Raw genomic sequence first — 16486 nt, forward strand, 5'->3', positions numbered from 1 at the left:
GATACATTGGTCCCAGCCCACTTAAGGCCTCAGAGGTCATAACCAGAACCTTGAATCTGACTCAGTACTCAACTGGAAGCCTGTGTAGGTGGTGCAGCACAGGTAGAATGTATATTGTCCATGGCGTTCCTGTCAGGACTCACGCTGCTGCATTCTGCGTCTGTTGGAGTTTCTGGGTCAAAGTCAACGGTAGACCAGCATAGAACGAGTTACAGTAATCTAACCTGGAGGTGACTGTTGGGTGGATTACTGAGGCTAGGTCCAAGTGGGGCAAGAGGGGAGCCAGTTGCCTAGCTTGGCATAGATGAAAGAATGCCGTTTTAGCATTGTGTGACCTGGGCCTCCATTGAGAGAGAGGCATACAAGGTCACACCCAAGCTTTTGACGGTTGGCACTAGTGTTAATAGCACCCTGTCAAGAGCAGACAGTTGTAATTCTGCGTGATCCCCAGCCCTCTCCTGGAGATTGGCAACAGTGGTTCACGAGGAGCAAATGTCATTGTACCTGCCTGAGGTCCCACTCCTCCTCAAACTGCACCCTCTCCAGGCCCCACCCCTTAAATATCCAGGAATTTCCTAATCTGGAGTTGTCAACCCTATCTCCTTCCCATCACCTTCCCCTTCCCTGCAGCCTCTACATAGGAAAAGGACAGGTTTTCTCCGCAGTGTGTGGGGGGGACCAAATCAGCTTACATCATTCTCCTCTCCCCCCTTTGATCCAAGCAACCACCCTTTGAGGCAGGTTAGGCTGGAATTCTGTGACTGGTCCAAAATAACCCAGTCAGCTTCCACAGCAAGAACCTGGGTCTGGCAGACCTCACTCTGAAGCCCTAACTCGTATGCACTCCTCAAACTCCACCACAGAATCTCCAGAAATTTTCCACCAACCTGGAACTGGCAGCCCTAGTCAGGACTGGCCCCAGTTAGTTCTGTCTCAAAGGCCTTTAGTGATATCTTTCAGACCAACAGTCTGTTTCTGATGATGATGTTGGTTTTAAGCATAGGACTTCAATTCTCTCTCTCTCTCTCTCTCTCTCTCTCTCTCTCTCTCTCCTGTTGCCACAGGATGCTATTTTTCCCCTTTCCAGAGGAGATGGGGCAGAGTCCTCAGCCAATCAAGGGAAGCCTCCTCTTCCCTCCCTCAACCAACTGAGGGAAGAGTTTCTTTCTCTCCTCTGTGAATCAGCGCAACAGGTGGCTCAGCCAATGGGAGAGTAGGGAGAGTCTGCCAGAACTAAGGTTGCTTGCCTTTACTGACAGAATCAGCTTTGCTGGCTAGCAACAGCCACTTGGGCGGGAGAGAGGAGCAGACTTCCAACCAATGGCATGCAAGTACTCTTGATTAATGCAAGTACTCTTGATTAATAGTGGTGCATCAAAGGTTGATGCACCACAGTCCCACCTAGTCCCAACTAAGCAGGTTGCTTGGTTTTAGATAGATAGATAGATAGATGAATTTATTGTCATTGTTCTCAACAAAAAGAGAGCAACGAAATGAGGTGCTCTTCCACAAACATACCAACACATCAAACACACATATTCATAAACCATTTAAATACATCTAAAACCATTAAACCATTTAAACCATTAAAACCATTTAAATACATCTAAAACGGATAAACATTCATAAAACCATTAAAACCATTAAATAAACATTCATAAAACCATTAAACATTCATAAAACCATTAAAACCATTTAAACCATTAAATACATCTAAAACAGATAATCCTTCATAACCCTGCATTTAACCTAACTACAGCACTTGGATAGAAACTGTCCTTAAATCTGTTTGTCCTAGCCTTCAACACTCTATATCGTCTACCTGACTGTAAGATCTCAAAAAGCAAATGGCCCAGATGTGTATGGTCCCTTAGGATCATTTGTATCTTCCTTTTACATGCCATATTATACAGATCCACCAATGAGGGGAGAGAACATCCACAAATCTTTTGTGCTCTTCTCGTCACTCTTTGCAGAACCCTTCTCTCTGCTTCCGTGCAGCTCCCAAACCACGCGCAGAGGCAATAAGATAAAATGCTCTCAATGGAACTACGATAAAAGGCAACCAGCAGACTCCCTGACAGTTGTAGTGATCTTAAGAGTCTTAAGTAGTATAGTCGTTGCTGGGCCTTTTTCTCTAGAGCTAAAGTATTTGCCCCCCATGTTAGATCCTGTTTCATGGTAATTCCCAGAAACTTCCATTCTGTCACCTGTTCTACCATAACACCATCAATAAACAACGGCTGGGTGTCCAAACTACTCTTCCTGTAATCCACTATAATTTCCTTTGTCTTATTTATATTTAAAATAAGATTATTTACTTTACACCAAAGGGACAGCTGTTGAACTTCCCTCCTGTACGCAGACTCATCATCCTCAGAGATGAGCCCTACCAACGTTGTATCATCTGCATACTTAATGATTTTGTTACTCAGACTGCTAGAAACACAATCAGACGTGTAAATAGTGAAAAGAAGTGGACTCAAGACACATCCCTGAGGGGTGCCAGTATTTAAGATCTTCACGGAGGAAATATATCCATCCATTTTAACCCTTTGTGAACGACCTGACAAAAAATTCAAAATCCACTCACATATAGAGTCCGACAGCTTCAAATCTTTAAGCTTAAACAACAATCTATGGGGTGATATTGTATTAAAAGCAGAACTAAAATCTGCAAACAACATTCTAACATACGTCCCCTTTTTATCCAAATGCGATAAAGCAGTATAAAGAACAGTATTAACAGCATCCTCAGTAGATCTATTTTTCCTGTAAGCAAACTGATATTCATCAAAAATAACAGGAAGGCAGGAAATAATATATTTTCGAACTAATTGTTCAAAACACTTCATTATCACAGAAGTCAAGGCCACTGGCCTATAGTCATTTAAAACCTTTGCTGGCGTCCTCTTTGGTATTGGGACAATAAGGGAAGCCTTCAAACAAGTGGGAACAATGGATTGTGATAAAGAACGATTGAAAATCTCAGTCCACACCCCGGCTAACTGCCCTGCACATTCCTTTACCACACAACCAGGGATATTATCGGGACCTGCAGCCTTTCTAGAATTTACTGCCTTCATTATACACCTAACATCGTGCTCCCTCACAACGAAAGGAGCACCTTGCTCGGTCCCCAACGATGATGTTACTAGTAATTCCGCTTCCTTTTGATCCACTTCAAACCGGGCATAAAAAGTATTTAACTCCTCTGCCAGCTCCTGCTTTCCATTCGTGCTAGCCTTTAGCGCCTTGAAATTAGTTAACTGCTGAATCCCCTGCCAGGCTTGTCTCAAATTATTCTGAGAAAGCCATTCTTCTATCCTGCCCTTATATGCAGCTTTGGCCTGTTTAATACCCCGCTTCAAATTTGCTCTGGCCACACTGTAAAGTGAGGCATCCCCAGACTTAAAAGCCTTATATCTCCTATGCAAGAGAAACCTAACAGTGCCAGTCATCCATGGCTTTTGATTTGGATAGGTTCGAATACACTTGTTTGTTGTAACAGTATCAATACAGTGGGCCATATACCCCAAAACTGTATCTGTATAACACTCTAGGTCTGGATGTTCAAAGATGTCCCAATTTGTTCGTTCAAAGCAGTCTTGAAGCTGCATAGTCGCCCCCACAGGCCAGCATCTCACTGTCCTAGTTACAACCACCCCCCTCTTCCGCTTAGAAATATACACAGGAACCAAGACCAAGGATAAATGATCAGACATACCTAACTGTGGTAGCTGCAAAACTCTATACCCCTGTGCTATATTTATATAAACTTTATCTAAAATATTCAAACCCCTAGTCGCACATGTCACCTGTTGATAAAACTTAGGAAGAACAAGACAAAAGAGCTTTTATTATATTATAGAATAGATAACACACTGTTCAGCTGAAAAATGTTGTTACTGTGTAGTTTTGGATAGTTAATATTGTTATTACGTAGCTTTGCATCATTTTAATACAGTATTGAGAATCTGGAGAATTAATGACAATAGACCTGATTTTGATATATGTTTATTAGTTGTGGATGTTATATGTTCCACAGTGTGAGGTTTGTTTGGATTTGACAAGGGAGTGCAGCTTCTGAGTGGGCTCATTGCCTTTCCCAGCCTGTTCTTTTTCCTTCTTCACACCTCTTGTTGACTCTTTTTCTGTCTCTGCAGCTTCTCTCTTGCCTCCCCACTCCCCCCCCCCTCCATTAATGGCTGCTCAGCAAGCCTTGGAGACTTCAGAGGTACATGGGAGAAACAAGTTTCTCTCCAAGAACAACAGTGTCCCTTCTCCCATTTGTTCCTCTAGGAGAGAGCTCCTCTGATGAGTCTAGCCCAGAGAGTAGTAGAAAGACTGCTGTTGCTCAAAAATGAAAGCACCTGAAAACATACCATGAAAAAGGCAAGAAGGTGGAACAAGAAAGGCTAGAAAGTGCAAGTAGACCTCTCAACTGCCAGTTTGGCACCTCTGTTGGATCCCTCCTTCCAAGGCCCAGATGGACTCCCAAGGCCACCAGAGCGTATCTTCAAGGGGGTAATGTACAGGTCCCCCCTCACAGTTCTGAGGTTGTGGGCAGGTGGAATCCTTGCTTGGTTGAGATAATGGCGTTTTTGAGGAGAGCCATAAGGGAAGAGCTGCAAGGGATACAGAAGTGCTCCTTCCATCTTGGGGTGCCAAATGCTCAACCTGAGGTCACCCTCACCTGCCCCGAGGGAAGGGACCAGACATAGATGGGGTCATGCTTCATCGCATAGGTGTTCCACAGATCCTCTTCCACTGCCACCCCAGCTAGGGCCCAGGGGACAGAAAGCCTATCCTCACAGTCAGAACCCATGAGCGAAGGAGAGTTCTCCTTAAGAGGAGCCCAGAGTCACTGAGCAGCCCTACCAGTCCTTCCTATACAAAGCCATCCTGACTTTACTCACAGAAATCCCTGGCTCGGAGAGGAACCATAGAGTAAATCCAGGCCCTTGGGGAACAAGGAATTCTTTCCGTGGGCACCCTCCTCACAGAATCATAGAATTGGAAGGCACCTCCAGGGTGTCAGAACTTAAGAACTCCAGGCAGATCCCATACTTAGTTTCCAAGCTAGGATTTTATTAGAGAGAACTAAGAACTGTTAGATACAAGGTACAAGATAACAGTGATGGCGAGAGCCAGCACTGGCCCAGTTTTATATAGTAAAACAAACAACCCACAAAGCTTTAATTCACACCGTTACAGGCACATCTGTCTTCCCACCAGTGCTATCAGCAAAGACGTTGCCTCCTTACTCTGAAGGCCACACGATTCGGCTTCAAAGGGTGTCAGTGTGAGAAAGTACAGAGATACAACATTATTCAGTCTACAGCCCCCAAATACTCTGGATGCCATCGGGGCAGGGTTAACTACTACTCAGGCACTTCAGGTTAAGAAAGGTTACAATATGGGGTCGGTCTGGTTCAACGCTCAGGTCCACTCTATGCATACTTGCCAACCATCAATTATACTGGTTCTACATTAAGCTAGCAATACTAAAGTTACAAGTTCTGACACAGGGTCTTGTCCAACCCCCTGCACAATGCAGGAACTTCACAGATACCTCCCCCCACACATACATCTCCAGTGATTGCTGTTCCATGCCCATTTAAAGATGACAGAAACCTCTAGGATCCATTGCCAAACTGGGCTGAAGAAAAATTGCTAACGGACCTGAAAGTGTCAGTTTTCTTTCTCAGTTCCTTTTGAAAGACTGCTTAAGGGAGAGTGGGCCAAGCCTGTATCTTAGAGGCAGTTTCTACGCATTATCCCAAAACTTCATTCCTTGGCTCCTCATAGTATGGATTTGTTGCAGATACCCCTAGCAGATTCACCAGTAACAGTGTTACAGTCCATTGACCTTGACTCAGATAATCGTGGGGGAGGTATTTGTGAAATTTGTGCATTGTGCAGGGGGTTGGACTAGATGGCTCTGGAGGTCCCTTTGGATTCGTAAAGGATGGTCTAGACAGAAGAGCTGGCTGAGCACTGTGGAAGTCCCACAAGGCTGCAGCAGTGACCATCAGGGCATCAGCAGTCTCCACCTCAGTCTCTAGAGCAGCTGTCATGTGGGCCTAGAAGCTGGTCCAGCTGATTCCCAATGAGAAGAGAAGGGCTGTAGAGAGCTCCAAGAGTGTTCTCTTTGCATTGTGCTCTATAATGGTGGCTTCTATAGCCGGGGCTTCCCTATGGCTTTGTGCATGCCAAGCAGATCTCTATTCCAAGTCCATAGAAATAGCCTGTCCATTTTAAGGTGGAGGGCTGTTTGGAGACCATTTCGACAAGATCCTGGTTGAAACAGAAGACAAAAAGAAGGCAATGCCCAGAAGTCTGTAGCAGGACAAAAGGAAACCATTTGTTCCCATCACACCTTATCCTGGGTCAAACCAGATCAAAGGAAGACCCAGTGGTCAAGCACCAGAAACTCCTTTTGAAGGAGCCTCCATGCTAACAGACCATTCCAACTTGAGTCCTACAGGTCCACTGAATCTGATCGACTAGCCATGCCAGGAAAACCATGACACCAGGGACATTCTGGTGGAGGGTTGGATGCAGGAATTCCATTCCTGGCCAGACCACTAGATTCTGCAAGCCATCCAATCAGGCTAAACCATGGAGTTTTGCAGTTCTCTTCGTAATGCTCCTTCAGTCTCCCATCTTCAGAGAGAAACAGCTCAGGAGTATAGTTGCCATTGAACACCTACTGAAGCTACTAGCAATACAGCCAGTTCCCTCCTGTGACCATCAGTTAGCAGTTTACTCCATATTTTTCATGGTGCCCAAGAGAAACAGGCTGGAGAGCCATTCTTAATCTGAAGTATGTGAACAGGTTTATGGTACACAAGCACTTCTGCATGGAGATCCTACAATTGATTACAGAAGCCTTATGCTCCAAAGCCTCTATGGACCTCCGTCAACCTCAAGGAAGCTATCTACACATTTCCATCACAAGTTTCTCTGGTTTACCTACAGTGGCCAGAATTCCAGTTTAGAACTGTCCCTTTTAGCCTGACATCAGCCCCTTGGGTCTTCTCCAAGGTCCTCATGGCACTGCAAGGCATCCAAATCTACCTTTGTCTGGATGGCATCCTGATCTGCTCTGCCAATGTTCATAGACATGCACAGGAACACCTCCCAGAAGTCAGACTGCTTGAGCAGACAGACCATTAATGAGAATGAGTGGCCCATCAAACAGGATATCTTCCTGCAAACTGCAGCCAGACTTGGGACTCTGAAGGTAGATCTGCTTGCCTCAGCATCCAGTCATCAAGTACCAAGATTCTTCTCCAGAATGAATGCTCTAACCTCTTTTTGGTCCAAGGGACTATTGTACACCTTCCTGCCCCTCTCTGTGATTATGGAAGCTTTGTGGAAGATACAAAGGAAAAGCAGGTAATCTTTGTGACTCTAGATTGGCTTTACAGGCCATGGTTATCCCTCTTTAGTGGAGCTCTTAGTATAGGCCCCTTGGAAGATTCTATTGAGTGGACATGCTGCAACAGGGCCCAATATGGCACCCAGAACCCAGGTGGCTCCATCTGACTGTGTGGCTCTTGAGAAGAACAGTCTCCTGAACTTAGGCCACTCCTCAGAAGTTGTGGATGCCGTCATGGCCTCCAGGAAGGACTCCACACGGTGCATTTATAACAACATATGGAAAACCTTCATGAGGTGGTGCCAGTCCAAGCATCCTAGACTTTGGTTTGAGTCATATGTTGGCCTTCATTCAAGGGGGCTTTTCCCAAAAGTGAAAAGTGTCCTCCCTTTTGTTACCATGTGGCGGCAATTGTCATCATCCTGCCATATGTAGCTGGTGTCCTTATATCCAGACATCCTCTTGTTGTCCATTTCCTCAGAGGGGTTGTGCAGATCAGCCCTCTGATAGTCCACAGATTCTCTTCATGGATGGCACATAGTCCTTTCAGCTTCCTAACCTCCCTTGAAGCCCCTGAGAGACGTTTCTCTTAAATGGTTTCATATGAAAATTCTCTTCCATATGGCAACGACAGCCGGAATAGTGTTGAATCTGGGAGCCTTTTCAATCAGAAAGGGCCTGTGTCATTCCTGTAAAAACAAAATGATGCTCAGGCTGCATCCCATCTTCGTTCCCGAGGTGAACCCATCCTTTTACAGGAGCCAAGACATCCATCTCCCATCCTGTTTACGTTTTAGTCACCCCAGGGAGAGAGAGTGGCACTCCTTAGACCTCCAAGGTCCCTCAGAATCTACCTCTGGACTCTCTTTTCATTTCTTTGACAACCTATAATATAAGGAAGATGTCCAGATTGGCTATCAGCTACACTATTCACCAGTGCATCTCCCATGCCTGCTACAAGGCAAGTCACATCCTGGTTCTAGCAGGGATCACAGGCCAGTCTGTAAGAAGTGATCTGGCACTAAGTCCACTGATTTAACTTTTGATTATCAGGCCACCGTGGAGGAAATATTCAAAGTAACCACATGGTCTTCAATCTCAAACTTTGTTAGGCACTGCAAACTTCTTATTCTTGGTGCTTGGGGGGGGGGGCAAAGTAGAAGGGCTTCTAGCCCCCCTTGTGAACCTCCTGATGGCATTTGGGGGGGGGGGGGTTGGCCACTGTGACACATAGTGTTGGACTGGATGGGCCATTGGCCTGATCCAACATGGCTTCTCTTATGTTCTTAATGCTGCCTTTGGATGCAGAGTACTTCAGCATGTGTTTGAAGATCCCACCTGTCACTTGGGATATTGCTGTTGGAAGTCCCATTCCAAGATGCCCTCCTGCTCAGAGTGAGAACGGAACCTTGGAAACTTACTGTGAGGGTTCCTTCAGCTCTGAGGTTAGGAGTGCATCTTGCCCCCCATCCCTCTCCCTGCAAGTAATAAGAGGAACATTTACAAAGAGTGGCTTCATGAGTCTGATCATGCCAACGTGATCAAGTTGCACTGGGAAGGTGCTTGCTCGCTTTAGCCCTCCCTTACACCCATTCATAATTCTTCTCTGATTATTACACATTTGCTTCCAACTCTGACTAACTTGCTTTGGTCACTATTTCTGTTATTTTTTTCCCTGTTCTTGGATTCATTAGTTTGTGAAGTAACCAAACAAACCCAGAGGACAGGAAACAATTTTTTCCTGCCTCCCTGAGCAGTTATTGGAAATCACTCATTCCAAGATGCCATCCCAATCTCAGGGCAGAAGGAAGCCTCGTGGCAAGTATCTGTGGCTGCAGTTTGTCTGTCATTTCCTTAGCTTCCTGGGAAGTGAAATGATGTGGACAGTCTTGCTCTACATGTAGTGCTGACAATAGTGGACTGCCTCTGGGAAACATCTTTTTTTTTTTTTGCTTCATATTGTTGGCCACATGAGAGAACCCTGGATATTTCCCAAGGAAGACATAATTTCTTGCTGCATAGTTCCTTAAAGTGAAACTTGCCTGTCTCCATTCTGAAACCTATTGCAGTGGTTCTGAACCACCATGGGCTATTTATAACAGTTGCAGGAACATTTTATTTATTTATTTATTCAACTTATACCCCACTGTCCCTACTGAAGCGAGCTCAGAGCAGCTTGTGGTGTGTAATGTGGGGAAAATGCATGACTAAAAAGAGTATCTAAATGTTTTCCCTCATTCCCAGTGTCTCATTTTCCCTGATTCTGTACTTGATTCCTTGTCTGGTGAAGTGTGCTTAGAGCACACGAAAGCTTACATTTTGAATAAAACTTTGTTGGTCTTAAAGGTGCTACTTGACACCTGCTTTGTTCTACTGCTTCAGACCAACATGGCCACCCATCTGGATCTATCTCCCTAACTTGTTGATCTGTCTTGACAAATGCAGCTGCCTGTCTCCTTCCACTTGCTGCCAGCAAAAGCCCAAAACCAACTGTGCTACGTTTCTGATGCTGCCCTCCTAAGTTTTGAGAGCTTAAACAAGTGGCATTTGTAATGGGGTTGCATCAGAATTTGCAACCTCTGGAAAGGATCTTGCTGCAGAATCCCATCTTTAGGCAGTGATGTGGTGGGCGGCGGGCATGCGTGGTATCTTCCTAATGGGGCAGGATATCCATCAGTACAGAGATAGGTAGTGAGCAGGCACTAAGTCCACTATCTTTCTTAGCTGCTTATGAGATTAGTTTCTGTCCCTCTTGGCTGCTACAGCGCTATGTCTCTTGCTCTCCTTTGCACAAGTGCACAGCTGATACACTTGCTTCTCCTGGGCTCGTGTTGTTGCTGTCGTATAGAATGTTTGCAGGTCTGCTTCAGTGCTGTGGCTTCCGATTGAGGAAGCCATAATGGGGAGGGATATTTAATAAGGAGGCAGATTTCTTCCCTGGAAGCAACTCAAGGTATCTTTCTTGAGAGACTGATGTCTGCCACTGACAACCTGTGGACCAAAATGTAGGACTGTAGGCCATCCCCCACCCCACCCTCTGCAGAAGGCCCTGTCTTCAAGTGATGATTCTACAGATGCATGAATGAATACAGGCTTAAAATATTTGTTAAAGGTTATCTTTTGAACAGTTCCAAATGTGCCAGCTTATTTAAGTATGATCTCTGTCTCTTATCAAAACCTGTGCTCCCAAGCATCACATTAAAAGATGTAATACCAAAATGCTTGCAAGAGCAAATAAGAACATGAATGGAGCCAAATGCAGGCACGAGGAAAGGGGGCCTGGCTGCTGCTTTCCTGCCCTCCAGTGGCCTTGCAGGGTGGTGGCTGCCAGCTGGAGGTTCTCAGTAAGAACAGCCCTGTTGGGTCAGACCAGTGAGGGTCTATCTAGTCCTCTGGATGACCAGCAGCAGGGTATAGAAGCTGAAGCCTTCCCCTGATGTTGCCTCCTAGATCTGGGATTCAGAGGCTTAGTGCCTTAGTGCCTCCATGAATCTATCTGATCCCCTTTTAAAGCTGTTTATTCCTGTGGCCATCACTACATCCTCTGGCAGTGAATTCAGCATCTTGAATCTATTGCCCCTCAGATTCAGGTGGGTAGCCATGTTGGTCTGAAGCAACAGAAAAAAGTTTGAGTCCAGTGGCACCTTAAAGACCAAAAAAGGTTTCATGTGCATGCACACGTCTTCAGATATGGTATGCATGCAAGCAAAACAGCAATGTTTTGACAGCAATGAAGATCCTGTGAATTTAGGGGGAAGTATTTGTGAGTTCCTGCATTGTGCAGGGGATTGGACTAGATGACCCTTCCAACTCTGATTCTATGAAAAGCTTATACCTTGAATAAAACTTCGTCTTAAAGGTGCCACTGGATTCAAGCTTCGTTCTGCTACTGTGCATCAATTTCATTGGGTGCCTTTGAGTTCTGGTATTTTCCAGGAGAAAAATTTCTCTTTGTCAAATCTCTACCCTTTATCATCTCTCCCCCCTCCCCAATCATTCTTTTCTAAACAGAAAAGCCTGAGAATCTTCAGCCTTTCCTCCTAGGGAAGGTGCTCTAACCTCTTAATCATCTTGGTTGCCCTCCTCTGCACTTTCCCCAGCTCCCCAATGTTCTTGTTGAGATATGGGGACCAGGACCATACACCATATTCAAAACGAGGTCACACCGTAGATCTATACAGGGGCATTACAATATCAGCTATTTTATTATCAATCCTTTTTTTACTGCAGCAGCACACTGGGTCGATGCTTTCATTGAGTTACACACTATGACCCCAAGATTTTTTCCCCTCTTAGTCCTAGCAAGTTCAGGCCCCATTAGCCTATACTTGAAGTTGGGCTTTTTTGTCCCAATGTGCATTACTTGGCCACTACACTACCCACCCCTAGTTCCATATAAGTTATGAATAAATTAAATAGTGCCCGCTCCAATACCAATCCTTTTGGGACCCCACTGCTAACTTTTCTCCATTGTGAGAACTATCCTTTGATTCCTGTCATTAACTGGTTTTTAATCCATAAGGGAATCTGCCCTCTTTTCTTCTTATTCCATGATTACTAAGTTTACTCAGGAGTTTTTGGGTGTGACACCTTGTCAAAGGCAGTTGAAAGTCCAGGTATTTATAATGTCCACCAGGTCACCATTGGCTACCTGCTTGTTCAGTTTCTCCCGATTTTTAAAATTTTTATTGATCTAACTACAAAAAGAAGCACAAGCATAGATACATTAGAGAGGGAAAGGGGTGTATACAGAATAGGAAAAACAAACAAAGAAGAATACAAATATATCAGTTATAATTCTCCCTCCAAATAAAATACCTAATTCTTTCTACCTGCAAGTATGAAGTTCTCCATATATTTTAGCATCTTTGTCTTTCATTATAATTTTTTTTACTAAACTATTACTTGAAATACAAGTCTAAATAATTCTTCTTCAACATTATAACTATAAAAAAGTCAGAGCAGTCTCAACACAAAACTGGCTGGCTGAGCTTAACCATATTGAAAGCACAGACTAACTTGTTAAACTTGTTTAACAAGTTAGTCTAACAATATCATCATTAAAATAAGCATATAAAATTCATATCTTTATCCTTAACAAGCTAAAAAAAATGCAACATAGTAATTCATCTATCTCAGTATAGACAGTTTCTCCAGACAAGCATACTAAAAGCGGATCTGCCAGATTACAAAGTAATTGTGCTGTCTGCCTTCTTAACATTTGATCCAAATTAGCTATTTATTTATATAACATTTTGAAGACCCTTCTTCCTTAAAATTCTTCTCAAAACTTTTCCATCCTTTAACTCTTATATCCCTATTGTTCTAGGAAAAGCAACTTAATATAACCCAAAAATCTCACTTAACCTTTAAAAATCACATATCAGTTCTTATTAAGAGTTCCATATCCAACTACCCACAGAGGGAGAGAGTGACAATTCAAAAACCCTTCTTTCTAAAAAATTCTATATCCTGATTTATGGCTAAGATGCACCTTCTCCTTAATACAATCTAAGACAAATATCTTTATCCTTAACAAGCTAAAAATAGAACACAATAATTTATTTATCTCATTATAGACAATTTCTTCAGACAAACATACTAAAAGCAGATCTACCAAACTACAGAATAATTGTACAGTCGACCTTCTTAACAATTGATCCAAATTAACTGTTTATTTATATAACATTTTTTGTAAAACTTTTCCATCTTTAAAATCTCACTTACCCTTTTGAAATTGCATATCAGTTCTTATTAAAAAATTCCGTATCTAATTGCCCACAATGGGAACAACAATTCAAAAATCTTTCTTCCTCAGAGATTTCCACATCTTAGTTTTACTGTTTAATTCAACCATATTCAAAATATGGACTAGCTTGTTAGTTTAACAATATCATCATTACAATAAGCATAAGAAACAAATATCTTTATCTATTAAAAGCAAATTTACCAGATTACAAAATAATTATATTGTCTGCCTTCTTAAAAGTTAATCTAAGTTAACAATTTTTACATAAAATTCTTTTCAAAACTTTTCAGTCCTTTAGCTTTTATATCCATATTACTCTAGGAGAAACAATTTATTATAGCCCAAAAATCTCACTTAGCCTTTTAAAATTGCATATCAGTTCTTATTACAAGTTCCATATCCGACTATCCATGGAGAAAGAGCTAGTTCAAAAACCCTTCTTCCTGAAAAATTTCCACATCATGATTTTTTGGTTAAGATGCACCTTCTTTCTTTATTCTTCTAAATAAACAGTTAATTTGGATCAATTGTTAAGAAGGTCGACTGTACAATTATTCTGTAGTTTGGTAGATCTGCTTTTAGTATGTTTGTCTGAAGAAATTGTCTATAATGAGATAACTAAATTATTGTGTTCTATTTTTAGCTTGTTAAGGATAAAGATATTTGTCTTAGATTGTATTAAGGAGAAGGTGCATCTTAGCCATAAATCAGGATATAGAATTTTTTAGGAAGAAGGGTTTTTGAATTGTCACTCTCTCCCTCTGTGGGTAGTTCTTTCTCCTTAATACAGTCATCCCTCTCAGTAAAAGTAGGAAGAATTCCACAGCCTTTGTTCCTCTCAACATAACTTCAATCAGTCTCAATTTCTGGTCTCTCTTTTTAACTACGCCATAGGGTTCTATTTTGGTTTTCTTTTGTTCATTTCCCAGCGGATCACTCTCCCTTTTCACTTCCACAGATGCCACCAGGTTGTCTTTAACACTCTGCTCATGTAGATTTGAGATTTCGCTAGCTTTCAGCACAAAAGCTCCCATTTGTTTCTTAATCAACTCTGTTAATGAACCAAGATCCTGCTTCAGAGAATTTATGCTGCTGAAAATGTCTTTTTTTATAAAAGATTTCGCTTGGCAAAGCCATTTTTCTCTGTCAACAAACTCAGTCTATTAATCCAAGTTGAAAAGTAGCTCAGAGACCCAGATAGTCTGTCTTTCCAAATCTCCTCCAGCTGAGATTTTGAGTGTTAGCATTTCAATTTCAATCAGACAACAAAGAGAAATCTCTCTAAAATATATCTCAGTTTTTGTTCAGACCATATTGCAGCCAAATAATGGCCTTTTTAACAGATATCCAATTATAGTCCAGGTTGATTTAAGTATCTATATTCGGATTATTTCCAATGTTTAAAAATGTTCTTTAACTTTTTGAAGCCTCATTCAAAGGGGAAGTTGAGATGTAATCGACCTCTTTCCCTTCCTTTGAACTGACCCGCTTGTTATGTAAAACGACCCATTAGCCAGTAGTATTGAAAGCACACTTACTTGCCACGTAGAATTGTCATGCTTGAGGTAGAGAAGCGATAGATCAGAAGCTTATTGAGAGAAAGAAAAGCAAGCAGTTGGGTGTTCACCTCTTTCTGCTGTATTGGCTATCATGACGGGGGGAGCTTCGAGGCATACAAGAAGAACAGGAACAGCTGCCGCTGCGCCCCTGACCTGCTGTAAAAGTCCCATGCTGAAAGAAGACCCCTTCAGGGTCTCTTTGGGGGTATCACATCTGTGGCACCCCTCCACCTGCCTGATTCAGAGGGGCTGCAGGCGAGACAACCAGGGGACCCTGCTGAGCTCAAGGCGACATAACCCAGAAACCACTTGTTCAGTTTCTCAAAAGGTTGGTGAGGCAGGACTCTCCTTTACAGAAGCCATGCTTATTTTTCCTCAGCTAGCATTTTCCCTCAATTCTGTCTTTGATTACAATTTCTACTAATTTGCCTGGGACAGACGTTAGGCTGACTGGCCTGTTTTTCTGGTTCCCCTCTGGATCCCATTTAAAACTGGTGTCACATTTGCTGCATTCCATGAAGTTAATCCTACATGACACCCCTGAAGGACTTGAAATCTTGTGCTGGATCCAGCCTACTTTTTCACATCATCTCACCTAATTTTCCTCCATTTTGCAGCCCCTGTCTCACTGGGGGTTTGTACATGCAGGTCCTGTGATCCTCTTTGGTGGCCAAAGAGAACCCTCTGCCCTTTTTACTAGCAAACCAGTGCTTCCAGTGATTGTCAGATTTTCTGATAAAAATTGATATTTTCACAGCTGCAGGATAAAAGTCCTTATTTCCTTGGCTGATTTGGAGGGTGGTGCTGTTCAAAGACTAAAAAATAAATTTCAAAATCTGCGCTCTTTGTCTCTCTCAGTTAGACCTCACTCTTGAAGAGTTAACCTTCAGGAGGATATAAATGGCTGCTGCACAGATTGTACACACTTGCTCCGGTTGTAATGTGGCACATGCATGGAAGTGCTTAATGTAAACTTATTATTCCTTTCTCTTAGGTCATGATCATAACGTTTCATCGGTAGCCATCATGCCCAATGGGGATCATATAGTGTCTGCCTCGAGGGATAAAACCATCAAAATGTGGGAGGTTCAAACAGGGTAAGTTGTGTCTAATTTGTTCACACAAAGGAAGGAGACTTTGTTTCCACACCATTTGTGTTAGTATGAATCCACTGAGATTCTTTAAAGTGAATGTGTAAAGTGTTGGAATGTGGCTGGGTTGTTCTGGTGAGGAACCCATGTCTGTTTGACACCTTAGATAATTTAGACTTTGGAGTGTTGAGTATCTAGTCAGATTTCTCTTTTCTGTTGCATTTTAGGTTTTTGCAGAACTGCTGTTGGTCAGCACAATCTGGCACTTGCTGAGAGCCACTATAAAGCAGTGTATCACTGGGTGGTTCTTGCCCTCCACACCACCCTATGGGGTCTGTGTTTGGGCCAATAACTGGCTGTGCATTCCTGCATGGTTGACTTTGTCTTCCAGCAAGACCAGCGCTAGATCAGATTTAAGGTTACCTGGTCCATCATTCTGGGGCAGCCAGATGCTCAGTGAGAAGCATCTGGTGAGGACTATGGAGGCTCCATTCTTAGTGACTGCAGCTTGTAAGTACAGATGTGGATGCTTTCAAAAAGGGAAAACTTGGAAATCCAGTTTTTCCCCTGAGGCCTTTCCCCCCAGTTTTTCTAACTGAAAACTTGGAAATTTTGGAGAGAGCAGGAAAAAATCCTATAAAATATTTTCTGTTATAGGATGACTGGAACACTTTTAAGGACAAGATGGACATCTAGTAGA

At 42.9% G+C, this 16486-nt stretch overlaps 1 protein-coding gene across 1 annotated transcript in view; it reads left to right on the forward strand.

Moving 5' to 3' along the window:
• Window positions 1-16486, forward strand: part of PAFAH1B1 (platelet activating factor acetylhydrolase 1b regulatory subunit 1) — a 121762-nt gene that overhangs the window by 83826 nt on the left and 21450 nt on the right. The window contains exon 6 of the mRNA XM_060259480.1: window positions 15690-15792. Within this exon, the coding sequence (XP_060115463.1) occupies window positions 15690-15792 (103 nt within the window). The remainder of the gene's footprint in view (window positions 1-15689; window positions 15793-16486) is intronic.

Source organism: Heteronotia binoei, chromosome 18 (genome assembly GCF_032191835.1).
Source record: "Heteronotia binoei isolate CCM8104 ecotype False Entrance Well chromosome 18, APGP_CSIRO_Hbin_v1, whole genome shotgun sequence".
Lineage (NCBI taxonomy): Eukaryota > Metazoa > Chordata > Lepidosauria > Squamata > Gekkonidae > Heteronotia > Heteronotia binoei.